At 39.3% G+C, this 26004-nt stretch overlaps 4 protein-coding genes across 6 annotated transcripts in view; 2 read left to right on the top strand and 2 right to left on the bottom strand.

Annotated features, from left to right (window-relative positions):
- Positions 1-1540: 1540 nt before the first annotated feature.
- On the bottom strand, positions 1541-12862 carry Ir68a (Ionotropic receptor 68a). The gene is made up of 8 exons (XM_028185638.2): positions 12431-12862; positions 10774-10969; positions 10046-10194; positions 9436-9628; positions 7826-8014; positions 5919-6205; positions 5088-5209; positions 1541-3789 (listed from the first exon to the last, which is right to left on the bottom strand). The coding sequence occupies exons 1-8, from the start codon at positions 12538-12540 to the stop codon at positions 2906-2908; spliced, it is 2130 nt and encodes a 709-aa protein (XP_028041439.2). The 5' UTR covers positions 12541-12862; the 3' UTR covers positions 1541-2905.
- LOC114251410 (aurora kinase C) lies at positions 1598-2908 on the top strand. The gene has a single exon (XM_089730113.1). It carries the CDS (start codon positions 1598-1600, stop codon positions 2642-2644), a length of 1047 nt encoding a protein of 348 aa, XP_089586239.1. The 3' UTR covers positions 2645-2908.
- Positions 12863-13283: 421 nt separating the features above from the next.
- Positions 13284-24731, bottom strand: Acox3 (Acyl-CoA oxidase 3). Of its 2 annotated transcripts, none has more exons than XM_028185652.2 (14): positions 24412-24731; positions 23996-24169; positions 23167-23304; positions 22378-22693; positions 21657-21828; positions 21001-21140; positions 19687-19829; positions 19191-19293; positions 18376-18513; positions 17582-17809; positions 15764-15918; positions 14786-14917; positions 14264-14416; positions 13284-13781 (listed from the first exon to the last, which is right to left on the bottom strand). In XM_028185652.2, the coding sequence occupies exons 2-14, from the start codon at positions 24152-24154 to the stop codon at positions 13671-13673; spliced, it is 2088 nt and encodes a 695-aa protein (XP_028041453.2). In that variant the 5' UTR covers positions 24155-24169; positions 24412-24731; the 3' UTR covers positions 13284-13670. The 2 variants fall into 2 exon arrangements, with proteins under 2 accessions (XP_028041453.2, XP_028041454.2); XM_028185653.2 differs by having other exon boundaries at positions 23996-24234; positions 24412-24547.
- Positions 24732-25129: 398 nt separating this feature from the next.
- Positions 25130-26004, top strand: part of LOC114251405 (beta-1,3-glucosyltransferase) — a 38342-nt gene continuing 37467 nt past the window's right edge. Inside the window, exon 1 of one of the 2 annotated variants that reach the window (XM_028185648.2) lies at positions 25130-25326. In XM_028185648.2, coding sequence (XP_028041449.2) covers positions 25308-25326 — 19 coding nt within the window. In that variant the 5' untranslated portion in view covers positions 25130-25307. Of the gene's footprint in view, positions 25386-26004 lie in introns of both variants that reach the window. The other variant, XM_028185647.2, reaches the window with a different exon arrangement.

Raw genomic sequence — 26004 nt, forward strand, 5'->3', positions numbered from 1 at the left:
AGAGTGATTTTGGGTTATTAGATACTATCAATACCAGCGTGACCACTATCGGTAGATTCCTAATACTAAAATAAAATACCTAATTATGTCATATCAATCACCATCTTTATCTATATTGTGACTTATATTTACAATTTAATATATTGAAACAATTGATGCGTCAGATTTTTTATGTTTATCTGAAGAAAAAAAATCGGATCAAGATAGAAATCTTATTTTGTTTTTTTTTAATTGTTACTTTTTTTTGTTATTATATTAAAATAGCAATTTAAAAAAAAAAAAAAGTGTGTGTGTCCGCTCCGACGCACGACTGGAGTTTACTGGATATAAAAAATTAAACGAAACAATACGAGAAATAGTTCTATATTACGACAACACGATACACTACAGATTATTAACAAATTAACGAGACACAAAACAAACGACTAACAAATATATGAAAATACAATAATGAGAGAAACGCGCGATCAGTACGAGGCTTTGTGGCGGACTGCCGGCGCATGTACTAGCATGTCACACGAAATGCGCATAACGCATTTCGTGTGACATCCTAGTACGATTTTGGTCCCCATAATTTTCATACCCCGGGCCTATATATGTAAATCGATTCTAAAGGAGTAAACTCCAAAAATTTTTAGTTAGAACCTATTATTAGCAACAATTATTAATGCAGTCTGTCATATAGAGTAAGATTATTTTATTATATAGCCTGTCTGTCACATATTCAAACTAGTTCAACTAGAGATGTACGGAATTGAACAATTTTGCTTTGTCAGTAAGTATTCGGAATACTTCAGTATTCGTTGTAGAACACAAACTGTAATGATAATTACAAGTTACCATTAAATCTGAACTAGTGCACAATAGCAAAACTCAGAGTGAAGGAAAAAAAAAGTTATATGAAAGGGGCATAAAGCTTTTTCCCTGCCTGAGAATGTCTAACAGCGAACTACTGCTGCAAACATGGATAAAATTAAAATTTCGTCTTAGAACCAGACGTTATATTCTGTACTATCTGTGAGATCCCAATTATCAACAATCTCCAAATATCTGTTGACTACCAACAATAATTGGGACCCTCAGTCCAAAATTGAAAACTACTCTACAAATAACTAAAGCTGTTTTTTATAGTACAACGCAAGAACTACAAGAAGAACAGTGCTTGAGGCTTGAGTAGTATGCAAACTTTTTACTGGTGGTAGAACCACTTGTGAATCCGCATGGGTAGGTACCACCACCCCGCTTATTTCTGCCGTGAAGCAGTAATACGTTTCGGTTTCAAAGGCGGGGCAATCGTTGTAACTATACTGAGACCTTAGAACTTATATCTCAAGGTGGGTGGCGCATTTACGTTGTAGATGTCTATGGGCTCCAGTAATCCGCCCATCTAAGAACTTGAATTATAGGTATCAATTTTTGATTTCAGTATTCGAATGGGAATAAGATACTAAGTTCAAGGTAATCGAGTCTATCTCATATAGCACATCACTAAACAAAACTGGCATAAAAACTGTAAGGTGAATGACAGATGAGACGAACGGAAAAACGTTATTCAAAACTTTGAAACTTGAATATCAATAATTAACTTTAATTTGTGATGATGAATATTCAGAAATGTGGCTGTAAAGAGAATCGTATGCAGACTGCGGGTCGGTCTGCTTGCCAATGCAATATAAATATTCCGAAAATGCCTACGGACAGTTTCAAAATCCCAGCCGTACCGTCTTCTCGGCCTTTATGTTCAAAAGCAAACGCCAGTGACAACAAAGACCAGACTTCTTCAAGACTTGAATTGAAACGTGACGATAAAAAGAAGACTTGGTCACTATCGGACTTCGATCTAGGACGACCGCTCGGTAAAGGGAAATTCGGCAATGTGTACTTAGCCCGTGAAAAAGAATCTCACTATGTCGTCGCATTGAAGGTTCTTTTTAAAAGCCAAATCTTGGATTCAGAAATAGAGCACCAAGTACGCCGTGAAGTTGAAATCCAGTGTCGACTACGTCATCCGAACATCTTACGCATGTATGGATACTTTCACGATGAAAAACGAATTTATTTAATATTAGAATACGCGAAACATGGCGCCCTTTACAAATTACTGAAGGAACGCGGCCGATTTGATGAAAAAACCGCTGCAATTTACATTCGTGATTTGACGAAGGCCCTTATTTATTGTCATACCAAGAAAGTTATACATCGTGATATAAAACCGGAAAATTTATTGATTGGTCACAACTGGGAACTTAAAATTGCTGATTTTGGCTGGTCCGTCCACTCACCCTCATCAAGACGGATGACATTGTGCGGAACATTAGATTACCTGTCACCAGAAATGATTGAAGGCAAACCCCATAATTATGCAGTAGATATTTGGAGTTTAGGGGTTTTGTGTTACGAACTGCTTGTTGGATTGCCGCCATTTGATGCCAAGGACTCTCATCAAACCTACAGAAAAATTAGATATGTCATAATTAAATATCCCGAATATATTTCTGAAAAAGCCAAAGATTTAATGGGAAAACTTTTAGTTATCGAGCCTGAAGAGAGGTTGCCACTATCAAATGTCTTAAAGCACCCGTGGATTATAGAGAATGCTCCTGAAGGTGCTCATCCACCATTAATGAACGCTGAGCAAAAATAACATCTTATGTTGTTTAGAAAATTTTACTAATAAGATCATTGTCACAAAATTATATAGCTATTAATTACATACTGTTCTCAAGATACTATAGTTAAGTTAACCAATAATAATAATTATAAAAAGATATAGGTAAGGTTTTTTCAGAAATTTTAGAACAAAAGACTATGTTTTGACTGAATAACTATTTATTATGTAATGCTCTTAAAAATCATGTAACTTAATGTAATTTTGTAAATATTGTCAATACATTTTCTTTTCAAACTACTGCTTTTTGTTTATTTTCTCATAATATTTGTGTAAAGCATACTTGTCATAGTTTGGGTCTTTCTTCACAACACAATTCCAGTGGGCCAGCTCTCCAATTAGGCACATCACACTCAAGAAGTAGCCAATGGCTAATGCTATGAAGGCTCCATAAAGCTTTTTCAAGTTCATTAAAGCTTTGATCTCCTCCTCGTTTGTTTCTAAAGTTTTAATTGTGTACATAGCATCATTCAGCCACTTCTCAACCAAACCAACCTCAACTATTCTCGTGATGTATATATCAGTTAAAGGTTTAAGTGGAGAATTCTTGTGAAATCCAATCGAGATAGGTATGTTCACAACGCAATCAGACATAATGTGAAGATTTCTCTCATTGTTGCTTTTAGTGCTAATGCCGGTAAGATTAGTTGTGTTATCAATAGTTTCCATAATAAAACCATTTTGTCTTCTAACAGTGATGTATTTTAGGAAGTTTTTATTGTCATAATACGCAAATGTACCCTGAGCGACTTTATCAGCCGCAATATTAGGGTCGTTACTAATTTCGAATCTGTCAGAAATTTTTTGTCCAATTTCATCCAAGGAATCTTGAAAAAAATTCTTAGTTTCGATTCCCCAGCCTCCACAAGTAAGTTTACTCGCGGCCAATTCGACTAACGTGTCGATCGTCACTCTTGGCGCTGGGTTAGCCAAGATAGCGGTCATGCTTGCTCGGTACGAAACCACCAGCAATATACAGTACAACCAATACCAGCCAGTCAGGAGTCGAATAGACCAGCCTGTTGGTAGTTTCGGTAATGACACGACGAGCAACATCCCATACGTATACAGAATGCTGTTGATTATTTCGCCAAACAGGTAAAGGCCGACAGGTTTCGAATCTGCAAAGCAACTATCGGTCAAAGTCAAACATTGCCGGAATGCAAATGAATGCATTCATGCAAATCGACTAGACTTAAAACTTGTTTGGTGACTGCAAAATATTGTTTTAGTAAGTATTTGGGTCGGAACAATGCTGTAGTATATTCCCAATAGAATTAAAGGGGTACATGTATGACATATAAATTAATGACGATAAAGGTTATTACAAATTAAAAATGTATTCTCTGGGGTATGAATGTTTCTATTTCTATTTTATATTATTTAAAATATATTTCGAGTTTTGATTTGTTGCCGTCCATCTTAGACATGAACTCGCTCCAAGTGCGACAATAATGGTCATCTAACTCTGGAAACCACAGTAGGTACTTGATGGCTAGCGGTACAGTTAGGATAATGATAAACGTATTTATATACGGCTCTCAATGAACCCAAGCTACCATACAACAAGTTATTTGACAGTAGCCTGGATCTCGCTAACAATATTTTCAAAATAAGTTTGCATATAGGTATACAAGTCTCGAAGGATGTTATTATTGCGGGATCTTCTCAGTGGGTCGCGTTTCCAATCCGGTGGTAGATTCTGCGAAGCACATGTCTTGCTAGGGCCAGTGTTAGCGATGTCGTCAGGTTTGAGCCCCGTGAGCTCAACCAATTGTTAGGGTTACGCTGAATTGGCCTCTCAAGGCTATAAGCTTAGGTAGGAAAAAAAAAACATTATGACCATCGGTCTACCGAGCAATTTCACCCGCTCGGTAGAAGAAGTGAAGTCGTCGTGGCCTAACGGATAAGACGTCCGGTACATTCGTGTTTAGCGATGCATCGGTGTTCGAATCCCGCTGGCGGGTACCAATTTTTGTAATGAAATACGTACTCAACAAATGTTCACGATTGATTTCCACGGTGAAGGAATAACATCGTGTAATAGAAATGAAACCCGCAAAATTATAATTTGCGTAATTACTGGTGGTAGGACCTCTTGTGAGTCCGCACGGGTAGGTACCACCACCCTGCCTATTTCTGCCGTGAAGCAGTAATGCGTTTCGGTTTGAAGGGTGGGGCAGCCGTTGTAACTATAATTGAGACCTTAGAACTTATATCTCAAGGTGGGTGGCGCATTTACGTTGTAGATGTCTATGGGCTCCAGTAACCACTTAACACCAGGTGGGCTGTGAGCTCGTCCACTCATCTAAGCAATAAAAAAAAAAAAAAAAAAAAGATCTTCCCTTTGTAGTATTTTTTAAAGGCCCTAACAAAACATTCAATCTATTTCTGTTCGACTGAGTTAAAACAAACAAACCGGCTTTTTCATTTTCCTCTTGGCGTTTTAGTCCGTGTAAATAAGTTTGATATCTCGCTAATCCATAGAATATAGTACCTGTTATTAACAGTACTAATAGTACAGCAATCCACATGTAAAGTCTGAAATATAAATCAGTAATAGATTATTAAAAAAATCAAATTGTCTATCTAGCACCTCATGACCTTTCTTTTTCAAATTATTGCTTTCATGGACGTGCGAGCTAGCGATTCATTCGATGTTAATTGGTTACTGAATCCCATAGTCGTAGCCCACCGTGAAATATAAGGTCGAATTTCTAACCGTTTTGCGTAACTCTTGCTGCCCAACCATTCAGCCCGGAACGCGTGACTACATCGCGGCAGAAATAGGTAAGTTAGGTACTACCAGTATTTGGCTATGTAGACTTACGATACTCCCTGTCATGGATATTAGATGTTGTTTCTTTAGTTCCGGGACAATCATATCACCATTTGCAAGTATTAAAAAAATAGTACTTAGTTAATATCGACGGGTAAAAGGCCATTTGGTTTAAGCAATATTTTTGCAATTTTACAGAAGAGCCATTTAAAGTTATAAAAATTGGAAACAATATCATGACAAAAATCTTCTTTAACTATTTAAATGTGGTAAATATAATTGAAGTTCAATTCAAAATGACGAATTGTTGATATTATGTATATTATTACCAAATAAAACGGACTTTTAATTATACAACGATAAATTTCGCGTATTAACATAAATGTCGCTTAAACCAAATTGCCAAAAAGTAAAAAACCCCTCGATGTGATTAAATAATCAATAACAATTACAAGTAACGTTAGTTCTCACTTAAAAGGCAAAAGAAGAGTTTTCCAAGAATTATCAGTCAAAGCTTCGGGCGTGAGAAAAGTCCAGCACTGCGACGTGTACGGTATGCTAAGGTCAATCAACTCCAAGTGGTATGGGGTGTATTGTAAGTTCCCCAGTGCTAAATCAGCTCTCCCATTAACCATTTCTCCGAGGAGACCAGAGAAGGAGCCGTTGGGTTGCTTTTGGCCCCATTTGTGAAGTTCGACATTCATTGGCTGATATAATTTCGGTCTAAAATTCATTTTCTCAGACAATGTGTTTATTATCTAAAATAATAGAATACGATTATACTAAAACAATTTTTCCGGTGTAATCTAGCATTATTAACGGTCATTCACTCATTTCTGAACTATATTTCTAAATGTATGGAATTTTTATACCTAATATAAAATTAGACACCAGTTAGCACAATACTCAATTGTCAATATAAACAGTTGTCGTCCGTAGCCACAAAAACTTTAAAGGATTCAAAACATCAATGCCGCTTAAACCAAATACCCTTTCACGTCTCGATATTATAACGACAATAGAAAATGCGAGATTCAATGAAACTTGATTTCCAGATGTGTTGGAAAACCTGAGCCCATTGATCATTTTAGGTTTGGACATCGACAGTACGAAACATTGAACAAACGTCATTTTGAATTTATTAATTGTTAATTTATAAAACTATCTATACAGTCAAACCTGGATAAGCGAGAGTTCAAGGGAGCACAATCTTATTCTCGCTTATAGAGGTTTCTCACTAACCCGAGTTTCTCCTTAATGCACCCTCTGAACTTCATTTCGCGATTTTCCGGATTCAAACGCATTAACTATTTTAAGTTTATTACTTAATGACAGTACCTTAATTTTCCGTTTTGACATAATGCAGAACAGAACTTTCCTTAGCAATTGATTAACGATAAACTGAGTAAGTTCGACAAACAGGACAGTACACAAGCACACGTGTCCATTCGAAAAGCATACGATAAAATAACAACGTTATTTAGTTCCACGAAATAGAATATTCAATATTGACGAGAAAACAATACAAAAACAATGATAGGACGTTCCACGAAAGTTAAGAATGAGTCATAAAATAGCACATGTTAAATTTGTAATTTGTTTTTTCATTTGTTCCTCCTAAATAATATAAATAAATAAAGCTCGATTGTCGCTTATAGAGGTATAGTTAAGTAGCTGTCTCACTTATGGAGGTCCATGAGGGAAAAACGACTCTCTCTTACAGAGGTTTCTGTTTCTCGCTAATAGAGGTTTTGGGAGCTTAAAATGACCGGTCCTGGCTATTACTCTCACTAATAGAGTTTTCTCACTTATCCAGTTCTCACTTACCCAGGTTTGACTGTATATATAAAAATGAATTGCTATTCGTTAGTCTCGAAAACGGCTGGACCGATTTGGCTAATTTTGGTCTTGAATTATTTGTGGAAATCCAGAGAAGGTTTAAAAGGTAGCCGCCATATATGAAAATGCTCGGAATTAAATAAAAATAACAATTTTGTTTTTCCTTTGATGTGTCCCCCATTGGACGGATTCCTTTTGTTTATTTTAAGTTTATTTTATACAAAAGTTTAGGTATTTTATTTATCGATTGCGGCACTACCAAGTCCGCCAGGTCAGCTAGTATTTTATAAAATTTTACACATATGTATAAATAAATTTAAAATTTCAAAACAATTGAAGACTTCAAATGTGAAGGATAGATCGTATTACACCTGTGTAACAGAAGATTCAATTTTGGAAGCACTATAAATTTATTTCGAACTGCCACATCCGTCAGTTTAAGTGACTATAAGTGTGCTATAAGTCAATGTGAACCTAATGTTTGATTCATAGACCTTAGTGGTTTGATTGCTTTAAAAAAACCTGTTTTACTAAGTTACCTCTATTTCCACGCCCCCAATTTGACCCGTTTCGTTACTGTTCACAACAACAACAGAAGGCACGTGGTCCAAATAAACTACATGCAGAACTTCATCGTTCAAGTTACTAGTCTTATCGGCGAACGGAACTGTGTTGTAGTGAAACTTGCCACTCTTCCAGAGATCAACGCGACGGGGGACGAACACGCCCTTAAATTGAAAGACTCAAATGACTGAATAAATCCAGTTTCATTCTTACAGCTTTTCATTTTGACATCAAAGAATATAACATTTAGGATAGATCTAAAGAAATACTTTTAATAGGCATAATAATAAAGGAATAATAATTTTCTTTTATTGAACACAATATTTTTATTTTTTTATTGCATAGTTGTATGGACGAGCTCACAGCCTACCTGGTGTTCAGTGGCTAACCACATAGACATCTACAACGTAGATGCCGCCACCCACCTTGAGAAATGAGTGCTAAGGTATAGAGATAGAGATATATCTAAGGATTCTAGGGTATAGTTACACCGGCGCACCCTCGAGGCCCTGGTGCCCGTGCTGGAGGCATGGTCTCCTTTCACCTTGCGCAGGTCCTCTCCGGACATGGCTGTTTCGGGAGGTACCTGTGGAAGGTCTGCAGGAGAGAGCCACACCCGGGCTGCCACCAGTGCGGGCACCCGGACGATGACGCGCAGCACGCGCTCGAAACGTGCCCGCGTTGGGAGCACTCGCGGCGAGATCTCGTCGCGGTGCTGGGGAGAAACCTCTCCCTGCGGGCTGTCGTCGCCCGCATGTTAGAGGATCAGGGCTCGTGGGAGGCCATGGCCAGGTTTTGTGACCTGGTAATGGCGTCCCGTGAGGCTGAGGAGCGTGAAAGGGAGTGGGATCCCTCTTCAGCACCTCAGCGCAGAAGGCGGGATGGCCGGCGCGGGCGTGAAGCTCCCGCTCAGCCCCCGTAGGGACTATCAGGTGGCGGGTGCGGGGGCGCCCGGTACTCGACTGTCGGTCCGGTGGTGGGGCGGTGCAAGGTGGCTCCTGTGCGCCGCCCACGGTGTATCTCCCGAAATGACGTCCTTCGGGACTTTCCCGGAGATGAAATCCCGTCTTATCATCAGGACGGGTACCGGCGAAGGCGGACTTTCGGCGCGCACTGCGGTACCGTAGGTCTGGTGTAGCCGGTGTGGTGGAGCTCGATGGGGTTTAGTCGGTAGTCGTTCTGCGGGGCAAGTGCTTCGCGCGCCTTTTTCAAGGCGTAGTCTCTTGCGAGGAATTCGGGGAGGTGGAGGACCTTCTCGTCCCCCTCTTCCTCTCAGGAGGCGCCGGAGTCCGACATAACCCGGTTCGTTACCCCCCCGGACCGGGTATCCGTAAATGGATTCCCCAGCGTGGGTATAGTTACAACGGCTGTCCCGCCCTTCAAACCGAAACGCATTACTGCTTCACGGCGGAATTAGGCAAGGTGGTAGTACCTAACCGTGCTGACTCACAAGAGGTGTACACCAGTAACAATGTGTTTCTATAACTGTAGTAGTTAGAACAGGGGAGTTCAGTCCATGACCGATTTTTTTTAAATGCCAGGCGGCAAGATTGTCATGGCTACGAACCGGCGCTCTACGATTTACCTTAATTGGATTTGGAAATGGAACCGTTGAAAGATCAAACCAAGCTTGGCTTTTCGCGACACTGCCGATCTTCCGGTGGTGCTTAAGAAATATTACGTTAACGATTCTTTTCCAAAGATAGTGTAGGTCGCTATGAAAAAGTCTGTAGTCATGAAGAATTATGTATTTAGCTCTTGTATCTAAGACTCTGTGCCTGGAAAAATTTAAAATTACACAAAATAATACTTTAAAGTAGATACCTAATATTTGTACTGTATATTACTGGTGGTAGGACCTCTTGTGAGTCCGTACGGGTAGGTACCACCACCCTGCCTATTTCTGCCGTGAAGCAGTAATGCGTTTTGATTTGAAGGGCGGGGCAGCCGTTGTAACTATACTTGAGACCTTAGAGCTTATATCTCAAGGTGGGTGGCGCATTTACGTTGTAGATGTCTATGGGCTCCAGTAACCACTTAACATCAGGTGAGCTGTGAGCTCGTCCACCCACCTAAGCAATAAAAAAAAATATTTGTGCTGTCACTTCGATCTAGTCATTCTAATCGGTTAATACCAAGCGGTCTTTCACTTGTCTGCTCATTTGTTAAAAGAATAATAACAAACGAAAGTTTACCTGTCGCCAAATTTTAGAAGTCTAGCTGCTTGAAGACCATTAGCCAGCAATATTATATACATATTGCAACCATCTCTTCTAGCTTCTCTCAATGCTTCCAGGGTATCAAAGTTGGGTGATAGTAAGTCTTCGTATTCTTCTACCACAATCTAGACATAGAGAGAAGTAACTGTTTTTCTTTCTAAACTAGGACTTTTCTGATCGGACGGAAGATGGGGCAGAAAGATCCTTGAGTGGAGACCACGTACTGGCTAGCGCAGTGTGGGACGGTCACCTACCAAATAGACCGACGCGGTGACGATCCAAAGAAAATCGTTGGGTCACGGTGGATGCAGGTAGCAACGGACCGACCGCATTGGAAGTCGATCGGATAGGCCTATGTTCAGCTATATTCACCTATGAATAGCTATAGGCCAAGGGCGGATCCAGCTTTGGCGCCAGGAGGGGGTCACATAGTCGTGGGCAAGTTAAGAACTTATGATTTAATTTTGATAACAATAGATAATAAATGATAGGCTGAGATAATGATGGAATTTTTTCCAGAAAAATTCTTAATCAGCAGGAAAGCATCTCGTTAATATATTAATACAATAATATATAGTAATACGTAAACAACCCGTCATCTCGTTCATTTCCACTTGATACCTCATTTTTTGGTCACAGTTATATTTAGAACGATTAGTCTTTTTTATTTAATCATTCAGCTTTTCGCTTTACATAAATCTTACCATAACAAAAGGCACAGTATCAATCCTTTTAAAGAATGCGCCGTCGAAGACGTTGAAATAAATAGCATCACATATAACAGCTACGCAAGTAATGTCGTGATAGCGTCCGGCGTGGTTTAGCAGGTCAACCAGAACGAACTCCAGATCATTTTGTTCGTAAATATCTTCAAGAATTGGTGATGCTCCAGAAACCGCTCTGGAAATTGGGGCACGCAATTTTAAATGAATATTTTGTTTTGAAAATTCAAAATGTTGTTTCGTGTCTACGTTTATAGCTTGCTGTAGTTGGAAACTACTGAAGCTAATGCTACCTTTGCTTTCGATCAAGTAACAAACCTTTTGTGGCGGTATTATTGTCCACAAACTTCTACTGCTGGACAAATACAAAGACAAACAAACAAAACAATATTACCTAAGCTGATAGCCTTGAGAGGCTATATCAGCGGAACCTTAACTAGTAGGTGAGCTCACGGGGCTCAAACCGGACGACGTTGGTAACACGAACCCTAGCAAGAGCCGTGCTTCGCAGAATCTACCACCGGATCGGAAACGCGACCCACTGAGAAGATCCAGCGAGAAACTCAGTGGGCTGTGTCTGAGGGTTAATTTACTCGTTGAGCCCTTCGTCGCATGCGACGGGTTCGACGATGACGACCGGTGCTTGAGGTACCTAAAAGCACCGTTAGTGGATCGGGAGGATCCGAAATGACGTGTTTGGGGCGACGTCGACTGCGTTCCACTCTGTCCGCAGGATCGGGAATGTAGTTACGGCGGCCACGATGAGAGGGTTCTCGTGTCGTGCCGCTTTATCGAAGTGGAAACAAACCAGTCTTGTGGACCTTTAGCGGGTCCTAAGAGGCCCAACCATGCTGCGTTTTCCAGTGCGCCGTCTTTACTCGAGAGGTCTTAGACGCCAGCAGCCGTCTGTTTTTCGAACAATACGCCCTATCGATCAGCACTACGACACCAACTTTCGTTTTAAAAATTACGAAAGAACAAAAGTCTAAATATGATTTCCGAGTCGAGATGAGAGACCACTCAAGATCAAACAGGTCGTGTGAAAACCTCGCGGAAACTATCGATGGCACATGAATATCGCCACTCCACACGACACCCTACTTACATTTACCTTATTTTGCCTGAGCGGGGAGATCGAGAAAACAGCGTAAGTGGCGTAATCGTACCAGCCATTATTAATCACTTAATAAAACTAATAATTAAATAAAATTTAACACATACACGCGCGCGCACACACACGCATGCACACAACACACGCACACAACACACTAATATATAGATAGATGCGTGTAAACGCATTATAACTGAAGATAAAAAACAGCTAATACGACAAAAACACTATTAAATCAGTATTATATTAAATTCAGGCCAATCAATTGTCGGATCCCCAGACGGATAGACGTCCCTTAATACTCGAGATCCGGTGCTTCCGCTACTTTCCAGTCATATTAGATTGCGTGCAATCAAAAACACATTTGGTTTTATTCCTGTTTATAGGAGCTATGTATCTAAGCCCATTATAAGAAGACTTGTTGAAAAATAGTATTTTTATTCGTTCGATAGACATATAAGTTTAGGTTTAGCGATAAATCACAATTTAGGTGGATCGAGTTTTACTAGTACCAAATAAAATGCTCACATTAAAGCTATCAAAATACGCAATGCTAATTTCCACTTCATCGTTAGTCCGATCAAGTCTACTGCACGAAATAAAATAATGTCTTTAGGTACCTTCTCTATCAATCTCATTCTTGAGCGACGGAATCATTATATATGCAAGTATCAATTACGGAAACCCATCGAGCATTCGATTAAGTAACCTTAAATATTCAAATAGTTTTTTTTTTTTCGAATACAGTACTTTTTATCTACAAGATATTTCTGTCTTTTATTTTTTTGATTGTAGCTTTCATAGAACAGAAGAATTTCACTGACAAAAACCCTGATTCACGCATACATTTCCGAGATGTTTGTATGTATAAAAGTTTCGTACCGTGCGTCTACCGATACCTCTTATATTAGGTGTTTTATCTAGTAGTCTACCGAACAATGACACCCGGTGGAAGATCTTCCTTTCCTATCCTCCAAAAGGTCCTATTGAAAATATATTACTGCAGTGTCTAATATCTAAAAACAAATAAACATTTACACAATACATTTACACATAATTTTGCGGGTTTGTTTTTTATGACACAATGTGACGGTGAAGGAATATTCACCGTGGAAGTCAATCGTAAACATTTGTTAAGAAGGTACGTATTTCATTAGAAAAATAGGTACCCGCCTGCGGGACTCGAACCCCGGTGCATCGCTAGATACGAATGCACCGGATGTCTTATCTTTTAGGCCGCGACGACATACGCGCAGTGTATCACAATTAAAATTTATGAGGCACCTTCAGTGTTGATTGCGCGTTCAGAAAACATTAACTTTTTGATGATTAAATATTAGGGAAATATTATTAATAAGATCAATAAAAAGTTTAATAAAAAACCATTATAAAAATCCTTTATTATAAAAATCCCTGTATAAAAATGTACCTTAATATTATAGATTATAAATTCTTAATTTAATATTAAAGTTAAACACTAAAATATACATAACAATAAGTGCAAATAAAAACATATTTTTTTAAATATTTAAAAACAATAATCTGGTATCAGTGATGTTTTCAATATATACCAAATATAGACCAGGACAACCACATTCATTGTGAAAATGATTGCGAAACATATCGTTTGTTAATTTAAAAAAATAATTTTAATACTATCTGTTCCCATCATAGCACGTGATTATCATAAACGTCACATTGTGAGTATTTAATGTTGGCATCAGTAAAGTTAAGCATAATAAATCCATTAAAAAAAACCAATAAAGTCTTACAGCTTAGACTTCAAATAATTCTGCCAGTCCACCACGTCGCGCCACCACGCGGGCCGGCTCGTGGCGTCGGGGCGTGACGTCACGCTCGCGTGGATGTGCTTGTACGCCTGCAACCAGCCACGCGTCACGCGCTGCGCTCGATAGGTTAGCCCACTGACTTTCTCGCTGGATCTTCTCAGTGGGTCGCTTTTCCTATTCGGAGGAGATTCCGCGAAGCACTGCTCTTGCTAGGGTTCGTGTTAGCAACGACATCAGATTTGGCTTACCTTATTGTTAAGGCTACGCTAAAATGATCTCTCAAAACCATCAGCTTAGGTAGGAAAAAAGTATAAAGGGAATCAAAAAAAAGAATTTTTTTTCTTCTACATATTTTAGTAATTTCAAGAGGTCATGGTAGGTTCACCGAGCGAGTAGGTGGGCTCAAACCTGGTGATATTCCTGACACTAACCCCAATAAGAGCCGTGCTGCGCAGAATCTACCACCGGATCAGAAACGCGACCCACTGAGGAGATCCGGCGAGAAACTCAGTGGGCTTTTCTTTAAAGTGCTTAAGTCTCCTTACGTGTAGTTGTCGCCCGCTCTACTCACCTCTCCGTCGGACTGGCCCAGGACCGAGTTGAGGCAGAAGTCCGGTGGGGCCAGCGTGTCCACCAGGCCCACGGCCTCATGGGACAGCGCGGCGCATTGCTGCAGGATCCCTTCGCGCAGGGCCAGACCCTGGCTGCCGGAGTAGAACCCACCCTGGAAATTGATGACTGATATTGTTTTGTTCGCGTACAAGAAAACGAGATTACAGTCCACTTTGCGCCAAACCCACATCGCAGCGCTGAGAAATGGTACAAATGTCGCCGCTCGTCTTATCGCCTAGTGTGTGGCCGTTGCCATCACAGAACACAAGATAATTGAGAGATGCTTGAATCCCGCTAACGAGATTGTCAAAATAAAGGTTTAAAATTTGAAACGTAACTTCACCCGTTCGGTGAAAGATCTTCTCAATGTTGGAACTTCCAAACTCCCAAAAGTATTGTTGAAACCAGACCATACCACCCCAAAAACCAGTGGGAGCTAGACAGTCACGCAGACAGTGAAGCAACAATGAGGTGAGCTCACAATGTACAGGGTGGCCAGATGCTTCTCCACGAGGAAGGCTCCGTACAGCGACACGAGGCGCAGCAGCACGCGGCGGCAGGACGGCTCCGCGAACTGCGCTGCCGACTCGTAGAAGTGGCTCAGGACGTGGTTCTGATAAAGTAATCACATTTAGTGAAGAATAAATTTCAAATAAATCGATAATTATTAAATAAAATATTTCTAGCGCACGCACGCACACTCACACTTACACACACATATACACAAACATACACAGACACACACCCACATAAACACACACCCACCCACACACCCACACCCACACCCCAAGCAAACAACACACACACACACACACACACACCCCAAGCACCCACACCCACACACACACACCCCCAAGCAACACACACACGCACACACCCCAAGCAACACACACACACACACACCCCAAGCAACACACACACACACATACCAAGCACCCACCCACCCACACCCACACCACACACACACACACATGCCCACACACCCACTATTTCGCAAATAACAACACGCTGTATCTTTTTTTTTTTCTACCTATGCTGATAGCCTTGAGATGCTATATCAGCTTCGCCCTAAAGTGTAGGTGAGCTCACGGGGCTCTAACAGAAGTGTTGCTAAACACTGGCCCTAGTAAGAGCAGTGCTTCGTAGAATCTACCACCGGATCCGAAACGTGACCCACTGAGAAGATCCGGCGAGAAACTCAGTGGGCTGTGTCTATGGGTTAATTTACTCGTCGAGCCCTTCGTCGCAAGCGACGGGTTCGACGAGGACGGTGACAGGTGCTTGTGGTACCTAAAAGCACCGTTAATGGATCAGGGGGATCCGTAAAACATGTTTAGGGCGACGTCGACTGTTTACCATTCGATCTACAGAATCGGGTATGACGCTGTATCTACAAGGCCCACTGGAGTGTTGCTCATCAGTTTTGTATAACGACCGAGCGCTGCAAGTGCCCACTGACCTCTGCGTAGACGATGGCTAAAGTGACCGCGTTGAAGGATTGGGATTCGTTCTTGGCCTGCAAGGGGTCGCTGCCCTCGCTCCTCAGCCTCTCCACCTTCTCATGCGTCATCTTGAGCATGAACGCCGTCAGCCACTTGTAAGTGTGCACCAAGTCTGCGGAGTTTGGTATTGGATTAGCTAGAAGTAGACTTGGACAAAAATCGCTCCTGGGGCGGCAATTTCGTGGAGCGACAGTGTCGTGGGACGATAGCCATTTTCAACTGTATTCGCTTGATTGATTATACTATTAGTAGATACGATACTTTTTACCATAGTTTATGACATGATACGGCGAACAATAGGTTTATCTGTTAATAAAATGCGATAGGTGCATTTGCTGGGACGTGATTTTACGTGCACACAGGGCTACAGGTCGACTGCTTCGCAGGACGGGAAGATAAGTCCTACGCCGGCTGACAACACCTACTCTTGGCAAATGTTATTTGGAGATTACGGTATACTGATATAATAGGTTGGGGAAAAAGTCTTTTCGCATTATAGTATGTATGAACTGGCAATAAAATCTCTTTGGCTATACTATTTGTATCTGGTTGGTTTGGTATCATTAAAAGTTTAAATTTTAAAGAAGATAATTCCAAATTCAAATTAGGAAACTGTGTGATGAGTGAAGCTAATGAAGAAATTCGATACATTTTAAAATTTTACAACAAAAAAGGTATAAATACAACGCAAGCCGCGAAAAAAAATTGCGATGTTTATGGATCTAGTGCAGTGTCTGTGAGAGTGGCACAAATTTGGTTTAAGCGTTTTCAATCCGGAAATTTTCATGTCAAAGATGCACGTCGCTCTGGTCGCCCTATTACGGTTAAAAAGGATGCCATTTTTTAAAAAGTGTAGCAAGATTGGCATATCAGTAGTTACGACGTAGCTGAAGAACTGGAAATTTAACACAAAACAGTTTTGGCGCATTTGAAAAAAACTGGGTACACAAAAAAGCTCGATATTTGGGTACCTCACGAGCTCACTGAAAGAAACGTAATGAACTGTGTACTCATTTGTGATTCTTTATTACGACGTAATGAACCCGAACCATTTTTGAAGAAGCTGATAACTGGTGATGAAAAGTGGATCACGTACGACAAGAACGTGCGAAAAAGGTCGTGGTCAAAGGTCGGTCAGGATTCACAAACTGGCGAAACCCGGGTTAACTCGCAACAAGGTGATGCTGTGTGTGTGGTGGGATTGGAAGGGCATTATTCATTATGAGCTGTTACCGCCAGGCAGAACCATCGATTCTGAGCTCTACTGTGAACAACTGATGAGATTAAAGCAAGAAATTGAGAGAAAACGGCCGAAATTAATCAACAGAAGGGGTATGGTTTTTCATCATGATAACGCTAGACCTCACACATCTTTAGCCACTCAGCAAAAATTAAGAGAGCTTGGCTGGGAGGTGTTAATGCATCCACCGTATAGTCCTGACCTTGCACCTTCAGATTTCCCCCTGTTTCGGTCTCTTCAGAATTCTTCAGGTTAACATCACGAGAGGACTGCCAAAACCAATTGTCGCGGTATTTCGATCAGAAGCCCCAAAATTTCTATAGCAATGGGATCATGTCCCTACCTACAAGTTATTGAAAAAAATATGTCTTGAATTTTCTTAAAAAATGCGAAGAGACTTTTTCCCCGACCTATTAATAATTGAAGAAGGCTGTTTCTCTGTCCCTAGTGCGTCTTACGACACCCATGGGTGAGGGTGGGGGTGGAAAGTCGACAGCTTAAATCGCTTAATAAACAAATCTAATTTAAAACTGACTGGCAGGCTCGATGATATCCTCGACGGTGTTCCAGGGAGCCTTCTGGACGAGAAGCCGGTCCGCCTCCTCCAGGAAGGCGAGGGAGCGCAGCGGGTGCGGGGGGGGCGCGTGTCGGCGCGGCCACAGCGCCAGCAGCCAGTTGCTGGCCTGCTGCACCAGCAGACTGTTCTCCCCCTCGTACGTGCAGTTCGCGTCGTTGTCGTTGCGCAGCTCGCCCAGCGCCGCCTCTGCGCGACAAAACACCCTCAGCCGTTTCGATATTATGCATTTTATCAATAAAAATAATCAATATGATAATACGATAATATAAGCATGTTTGATTCCCTTCTTAGTTTATTCCGATGTTTTTTTCCCAAAAATGGGGAGTTTCCTAACGGGCGGCAGTTTCCTAACAAATTACTAATACGAAAAACTCGCATTCCGCTGTGAGTAAAAAATAAATCTCCACTGTGGCTATCAGCAAATGTATAAATATGTACAAACATTTGTCACTCGCGCGCCACCTGTCGTACGTTGCTGATATTGTAACTAAAATTTATTCTACACGCATTAATAATTGTGCGAAGTTAGAGACGGGATACTGAAATTAATTAATCGAAAAATCGGTATTTTAATTTAAAAAAAGAACGATTTTTATAAATCGATCTCGAGATACAAAATCTTATTTCAATTTTTTAATTTCAGACCGAATGTATACGTGTTAACAACAAAAATATGAGATCGGAGACAAATATGAAACGATTTTTTTTAATAGATTTAAAATTAACTGAAATCTATTAAAATGAGTATTCACCCTTAAGATATCCGTGTCCCCCGCAGGCCTCCCTGCAGTTCTGGATGCCGTCGCGCGCCGTCCAGCCGAACAGCGGCTTCACGGCCGACGACAGCGCGTGCAGCTCCGCGCCGCGCGCACCCGCGTCCTCGTCCGCGCCTGCGCGACCACGTCAGCGTACAGTAGCTCTCTCTCTCTCTCTCTTTCTCTCTCTCTCTCTTTCCCTCTCTCTCTCCTCGCCTCGAACGTCACGGACTATAGTAGAATTATCTTGTCCGTGCAGTTTGGGTCATAAATAATCGGAGCGGTGAAGCGAATATTTCGCTCTCTCTTCCACTCACGAGCCTTATGGACGGACATAGTGATGCGCATTATTGTTTTCGATAAGCGTTATCGATAGTGTATTTAGTTTTGTCATTTTGTAGTCATTTTGTGGTGTCATAAAAATGAAAGTAAAAATCTCTAATCGCAGCAAGTTAACGAGAACGGCAGAAATTAACACTTTGTAACTTTACGGGAACTATTTTCATTTCAGTGAAAATTTTTAACACATTGTTGATAACAACACGTGCAAATATTATTTAGAAACAAAATTACATTATTTACAGACAAAATAATTCTACTATAGTCGGATTCCACTCTAACACAACTACTCGTATCCCCAGAAGCCGTCGCGCGCTTCCACGTCGATGTCGCGTTTGTTGACCACAAATTTGTTCTACATAGATTGCGGGCTTACGGAGTGGTATAATAATTATTTTACGTAAATGAATATTTTCAAATGAGTTTATCGATATAGTAATCGAGAATTCTTCATTAATTATTAATATACCCACCCATATATTTGTTGATTGTCATCATTATATGCGTGTATCCGAGCCACGAAGAGTATATCCTCATGGCGTACGTGGCCGCTAAGTACGGCAGAAGTCTTATTTGCTGGAATTGAATAAACAACATTGATTCAATGCGTCATTTGATCACATTATTGGTATGGTTGTGATCAACAGCATAGTGCATAGTGCATATAGCATTTGTCGTTAATATTACTTGTTTATAGTGTAGCCTTGGCGAAATCTTGGTTGGTGATTATAGAAGGTATTTGACAATAGAACCATAATAATGTTCAAGCTTATAATTTTAATTTAATTATGGTCGAATTTCGACTACTAGGCGACCACTAGTATCTACTCAACATAAATATGGCGATAAGTTTGTCGACCCATCTACAGTAAAATTGTGCGCCCAGACTGGCAGATATTCCCGAAGATAACGATTGATTAGCTATAGGAACATTTGGAAATTAAATAAAATCACCGAAGTTCATTATACCTGCTGCTGATACTCCAATACCGGCGTCTCCTCATCAGAGCCCTCGGGCCCGAACTGCCTCCTCACGGCCGAGTACCGAATAGCAATCACGATAGCTTTCAACAGATAGAAGGTCGATATCCCGGTTATATGGACTCTGCCGCCTGGAAGAAACGCAACAACATAACTAATTAAGAATGCTGTCTAGAAAATGATATTGTTGTTTTCAATTTTTTTTAAATAAATTTTAGAATATACAGGGTTTATTGTGACCAAAAACGTATGTCAGCGTATTCGTGGTCATAAGGTCGTATACAAATAGGTTCGTAGCGCGCGCAATGGAACGCAAAGCAATATCCACGGACGCGCGCGGCCTACCCTCGCGACGCAGCGCGGGGGCGGCCTCACTTAACATTACATTTCTACTTGAATCGGTAAATTATTAGCTGTTTACCGATTTAGCATCTTATTCGTCTAGATTTCAGAAGCGATCTCTAACAACCTGTATAAAGATAAAGATAAAGAAGCCTTTATTAACAACCTTAATTCATATTTAGGCGCATACTATTAATGTATTTTTTCTAAACATTTGACATCCGCAAAGATTGTTTTGCTTTTTTTTTATTGCTTGGATGGGTGGACGAGCTCAAAGCCCACCTGGTGTTAAGTGGTTACTGGAGACCATAGACATCTACAACGTAAATGCGCCACCCACCTTGAGGTATAAGTTCTAAGATCTCAGTATAGTTACAACAGCTGCCCTACCCTTCAGACCGAAACGCATTACTGCTTCACGGCAAAAATAGGCAGGGTGGTGGTACCTACCTGCGCGGACTCACAAGAGGCCCTACCACCAGTAAATTGCTTTCGCATAGGCCTCCCCCAAATCCTGCCATGAGTCCCGGTCGTGGCATTTCCTCTTCCACGTAGAGCCTGCAACGACCTTATGTCGTCTACCCACCTTTGGAACCGTCGTCCTTTTAATCTTTTCCCCTATCCCCTACCCTAATAATTTAGGCCATTTTTATATTTTGCTTCTTGTTAAATTTTTAATTATGTATGACACCCTGTATATGACATTATTAAATAGCAGACTAATAAAGAAGCACAGGATCGATTTATATGGCGAGAGCTTAACGTACTTTTCGTGATGATAAATCATATGCCACTTTCGTACCTTGGTTCTAAGTCTTCGTAATTTCTCGATGAGAAAATCTCTCGAAAAATCTAAATGGTCTATACTATTTATTTCATACTGACAAATGTCGTCTATGATGGTAAAAATTTTGAAGACAAAAACGGAAAACATGTGAAGTGTCACTGGCCATTACTTGCCGGAGAGGATGCCAAGCGAAGCTCCTAGTCGCTTTTTAGGGTCTCTGATCGGAGTCTTATAGTCGCCATTGTCATCTACGCCCCCAAGCTTGTCCAAAGCTACTTCTTTGGGCAAATGGTACTTGTTGAACATTACGAAACTGCAATATTATATATATTTGTCGTTAGAATTATACAACCTAGGAATAGTTAAAAAAACATTATGTTTATAGCATTAAGGATCATTTTCTGTGTTTTTTAATTGCCACTTATTCCCATTTCAATGACTTGACTTATGGTTTGGAGTGAAGTAGTGGATATTACATTTTTTTTATTGCCCTTGTAGGCAGACGATCATACGGCCCACCTGATGGTGAGTGGTTACCGTCGCCCATGGACTTCAGCAATGCCAGGGGCAGAGCCAAGCCGCTGCCTACCGCTTAATACTCTCCACAAGCCTCTTTTAAAGAAGGACATGTTATAGCGCTCGGGAAACACCTTTATCTGTAGACCCAATGGATTTCAATTTTTACAAAGATCTTCACGTGAGCCTCTTTGAAAAACGAGGTTTGACTTAATAGTGAAAACTTAAATTTAAAATGAACTAAATTCCATTGATGTCCAACACTCGGGATGTGTAGTTTACTTAATAATTAATTTAAATAAATGAAACTGACCCATTATCAACCCCGTTCAGCCCGATCTTTTCGCCCAGGTCCCCTACGAACACTCCAGGGTAGGGTTTTAAGGTCTTCGGATCACGAATGGGTACTACGAAAGAGTGCAAACCATAGTTTGTTCCTTTCGACACCAACATTGCGTAAAGAATGGCGTGAGTTGCGCATTTCCCTAAAACACAATATTTTCCCTTAGTTATTCAACATGAAACCGCTACTTGATATTTTTTAATGCTTAAACTAGTAAACGAGCTCACGGTTCACTTGGTGTAAAGTGGTTACTGGAGCCCATGACATCAACAGCTTAAATGGCGCCTCCCACCTTGAGTTCTGAGATATGAGTCAAAGTTCTACAATACAACAGCTGCTCTGAAAGCTGCAATGCGTTATTACTGCTTCACAACGCAAATAGGCTGAATTGTGGTACCTGCCCGTATGGGATCACATGATGCAGATGCAAGAGAAGAGTGTGAGAAATAGTGTGTATTATTTTCCTCTGAAGTAGAAATATAAATTCCACAATTTTATCTCTATCAATACTTTTAATGGAAGCGGTGGTAGACAAATAGCCCTAAATTACATTCTCTTTTCTGAATATAAAAGCCAATTTCACATAATATAGTAAATATTGAAATTCTGCAAAGATATTGTTTCTTAAATTTACTGTCAGCAACAAGACTTTTGAATGGCTGATAAAAATATAACTAATATCTCTGCTTACCTAAACATCCCACCCAACATTTAGCAGCTTCAAAATCAGGAGTATGAAACACAAACTGCCTCTTCTCTGGTAAATACGTGGCAGTCGTTCTCATGCCTTTAGCATTAGAGCCGTGGGACACTTCAGTGAGAGCGAAACATCCACCAATCTCCGCTTTGGACAGTGCCTCAACAAGTGGGTAATGATAGTCTCTGCCGCTACCAGTTATAGCATTGCTGGGCATGCGGAATGTGAGCGAAAGTTTCACAGCTAATGAACTGTCAAACATGAACAATGCTTCCGATTCTGCTTGAAAGCATTTGGGATCTGCAGCTATCTGTGAGATATATAAGTTCTTGATAAATTTATAGGTGTTTTTGTGATCTTTTAAGATAACTCAGCTTTTCCAATATACACTAATGGACAACTCGGACATGGACACATATATTGATGTGATGTTTGTGACAGTTCAATTGGCCTACCCATTAACTACATTGGAAAAGTTTATGTTTTACTTTAAGTGAATATTGGTGAAGCATGTTATATCTAAATGATTCTGTGATTTTTTTCAAGAATTTTCAGTCATAAGCACTTTAAAATTCATTAACAAATTAACCTTAGGACCTGTGCAGTTTCAAAGTACATTTTTCTAGCCATTTTATATATTACATAAGAAAAAAAAATTGAGTTGAGACTATGTGGGGCTTCTGTTAATAGATATTATCAGCTCAATACTAAATATTTTAAAGAATAAACTTAAATAATTTGGAATTTCCAGTAAAATTAAAAAAATTATGCCAAATTTTCTACCTTTTCAAATGGTAAAAAATTTTCATTGTATATTGCATACATCCTTTTCGTTGCTATATGCCTCTGCTCATCCAGGCTGGGGGTGACATCAGAGTGGTGAAACAAGGTATGGTTCTCCATAAATGTGTAGAATTCATGCTGAAAATAGTGAAGAATGGAATGTATTTAACGTGAGAGATAAAATAATTAAGTGTACTCTTCTTCATATAATTTATTGTGGTTCAATTTAAGGTGTATTTTATTTCTCTTCTTAAATAGTTGGCATTATGAATGGTTTTTAAAACTATGGAAAACATAATTTAAAATCAAAACTACAAAATACATAAATATAATAGTATACTTAGGAACAAAGTTCAGGATTTGCTATTTTAATAAGCAGAACAGGAGTGAACCAGTTTTGTACCACCGGAACCATTATATATATTATTATATAATATTGTTGTATATTTAGATTGTGGTTTCTACAGGCTGCACTAATCACTTTACACCCGGTGAGCTATCAGCAGATTCACCCATTAATGAGCTCCCCTCTACAGTGTTTCTTGCTTTAATAGAGACTTATGGAGAGTATTTAGCGGCAGGTAGCAGCCTGGCTCTGCCCCTGGCATTGCTGAGGTCCATTGGCGACGGTAACCACTCACCATCAGGTGAGCCGTATGCTCGTCTGCCTACAAGGCCAATAAAAAAAAACCGAGTTTTTTATACTAAATTTGATTAGTTCATCAGTAACATATTTTTAATGAAAATTAAGGTATATTAAACAATTTATTTAATTTTAGAATGATTTTATTAAATTGGAATAATTTAATATTTTTAATGTTTCACTTACTTTCAATTTTATTGTGTTGAAATTTTCATAAATAAATTTCATTCGACGCCAATCAAAACTGGCCCTTTTCCTGAATTTTTCCAAAGGACCGGTCGGCAAATCCGGGAAGTACTGTTTTAGTACATCATCAGAAGGCACTGTGTTATTTTCTTTTTCCATTGTCCTACAAAAATTCTGCTTAGCGCAAAACGCGCTCCAATTAATTTTGTACTTTGACTGACGGTACAAACTACAACGAACTGCAAAACACTTATTTATGCTTCATTCTGGATGAAATGAATCGACGATTAAAATATATTCAATAGTTTTAAATGTTAATTATTTCGTGTATAATGAATGAATATTATTTAAAAATCCAGCTTAATAAAAACACTAGCCCGTATTTCGACCAAATAATTAAGTAGGTAGGTACTTACAATTAAGCATTTATGAAGTTGAAATGTCAAATCACTTGATTGAATGTTATCTAATAAATTTATCGAAGTCCAGGGAATGTTGGAATTTGTTCTTAAAATATTTCAGGAATTTGAAGCGTAGACTCACTTTGGTCGTCTTCTATTTATTTATAATTAATTAAACAAACCGCGCTAATCGTACTTTAACGATTAATTGGCCGTCTGCACTGACATTTTTTGTTGAAGTTTCAATATTTTTTTGATCTATTTAAGTAATAATTAGACAGTATAAACGCACTTGATAAGAAAACGCTAGTAAATACGGCCATTGCCAGCTGACTGACAAAACCGGCGCATGCACATTGTAGGCGTGAGGTGATGGTTTGCTTATTAAATATAAAATAATTAATAATTGAGAATTTAATTGTTTTTATGATCGAACAATCACCAATAGACCTCAAACAAACGATAATTGATCACAATTAATTAATCTGAGCAATAAAAATTAAGATATCTAGTAAGGGAAGCCAACTTAAAGGTGATCATTTGTTTAATTAATTATAAATAAATAAAAGACGAACAAACAATTTTTACATTCGAACATTAACGAACAAATAATTAAAAATAAAAAAAAATCCGAAAATCAAAAAAAGAAGGGCCAAATTCAGTGAGCCTCTTATTTCTAAGTCTAAGAACTCTAATCACTCTGTGGACTTTGAGAGAATTCTGTGTTCCAAATCCAAATATTTAAAACCTTAAATTTCAATCTCGCTTGTTTTGAATCGCAGCTAAGAAATATATATTGTCTCTACTCTTCCTGTTAGAAAATATATATCGTTCTCCCTTACCTCAACAATTTTGAATTAATTTTGAGCAATAATTTCTGCTAAACCGAAATAAATAAAGTTAAGAAGTTTATGAACTTAAAGCTTAAACGTAAGTGTCTGTGATAATGAAAAAGTTTAAATATGTCTATTTTAGCAAAATATATACTTGTGAGTATATTTTAATTAATCATAAACAATAGGAAAAGTTTCCTCTTTCCATCTAACTTTTGAACTAATGTCATTGGTAATGAACTTCAGGAAAACTGCCCCGAACCCTGCACTGAGAAGCTTTTCCTTTCTTCAAGTACCTAGGTTAATCAAAACCCAAATTTTATCTTTATAGAATTATTTAAAGAGAGCGAAAATAATGAAATTCTGTACATTATACGAATCATTGAAAGCAATTACTCAGAGTTGGATTTACATTAGGCACAAGTGCTCAACGCGGCAATATAATATTTTTTTTCCGTAACCGAATAAGAGTTGAAAATATGAATTAAAAAGAAGAAAAAAAAATCTTTACCGTAAAGCACTGGAGTGTACTTTTGTCTCGCCTACAAAGATTTTTATATTTTAACCGTGTACCTGTATTTTTTTAGTTGATGTTCAATGAATTTACTCAAATTTTAAAATAATGTCGTTTTTCAATGAATAGCTACACTATTTAATTTAGACTGAACAACTAACAAATACATAAGTTTCTAAGGTAGGCAAGTTTGGAATTGCCAAATCTCTTAAGATATATCTGATGTTCTCTTATTACTTCTATCAACTCAATTTATGAGAT

The sequence above is a fragment of the Bombyx mandarina genome, chromosome 10 (genome assembly GCF_030267445.1).
Source record: "Bombyx mandarina strain Sakado chromosome 10, ASM3026744v2".
Classification (NCBI taxonomy): domain Eukaryota; kingdom Metazoa; phylum Arthropoda; class Insecta; order Lepidoptera; family Bombycidae; genus Bombyx; species Bombyx mandarina.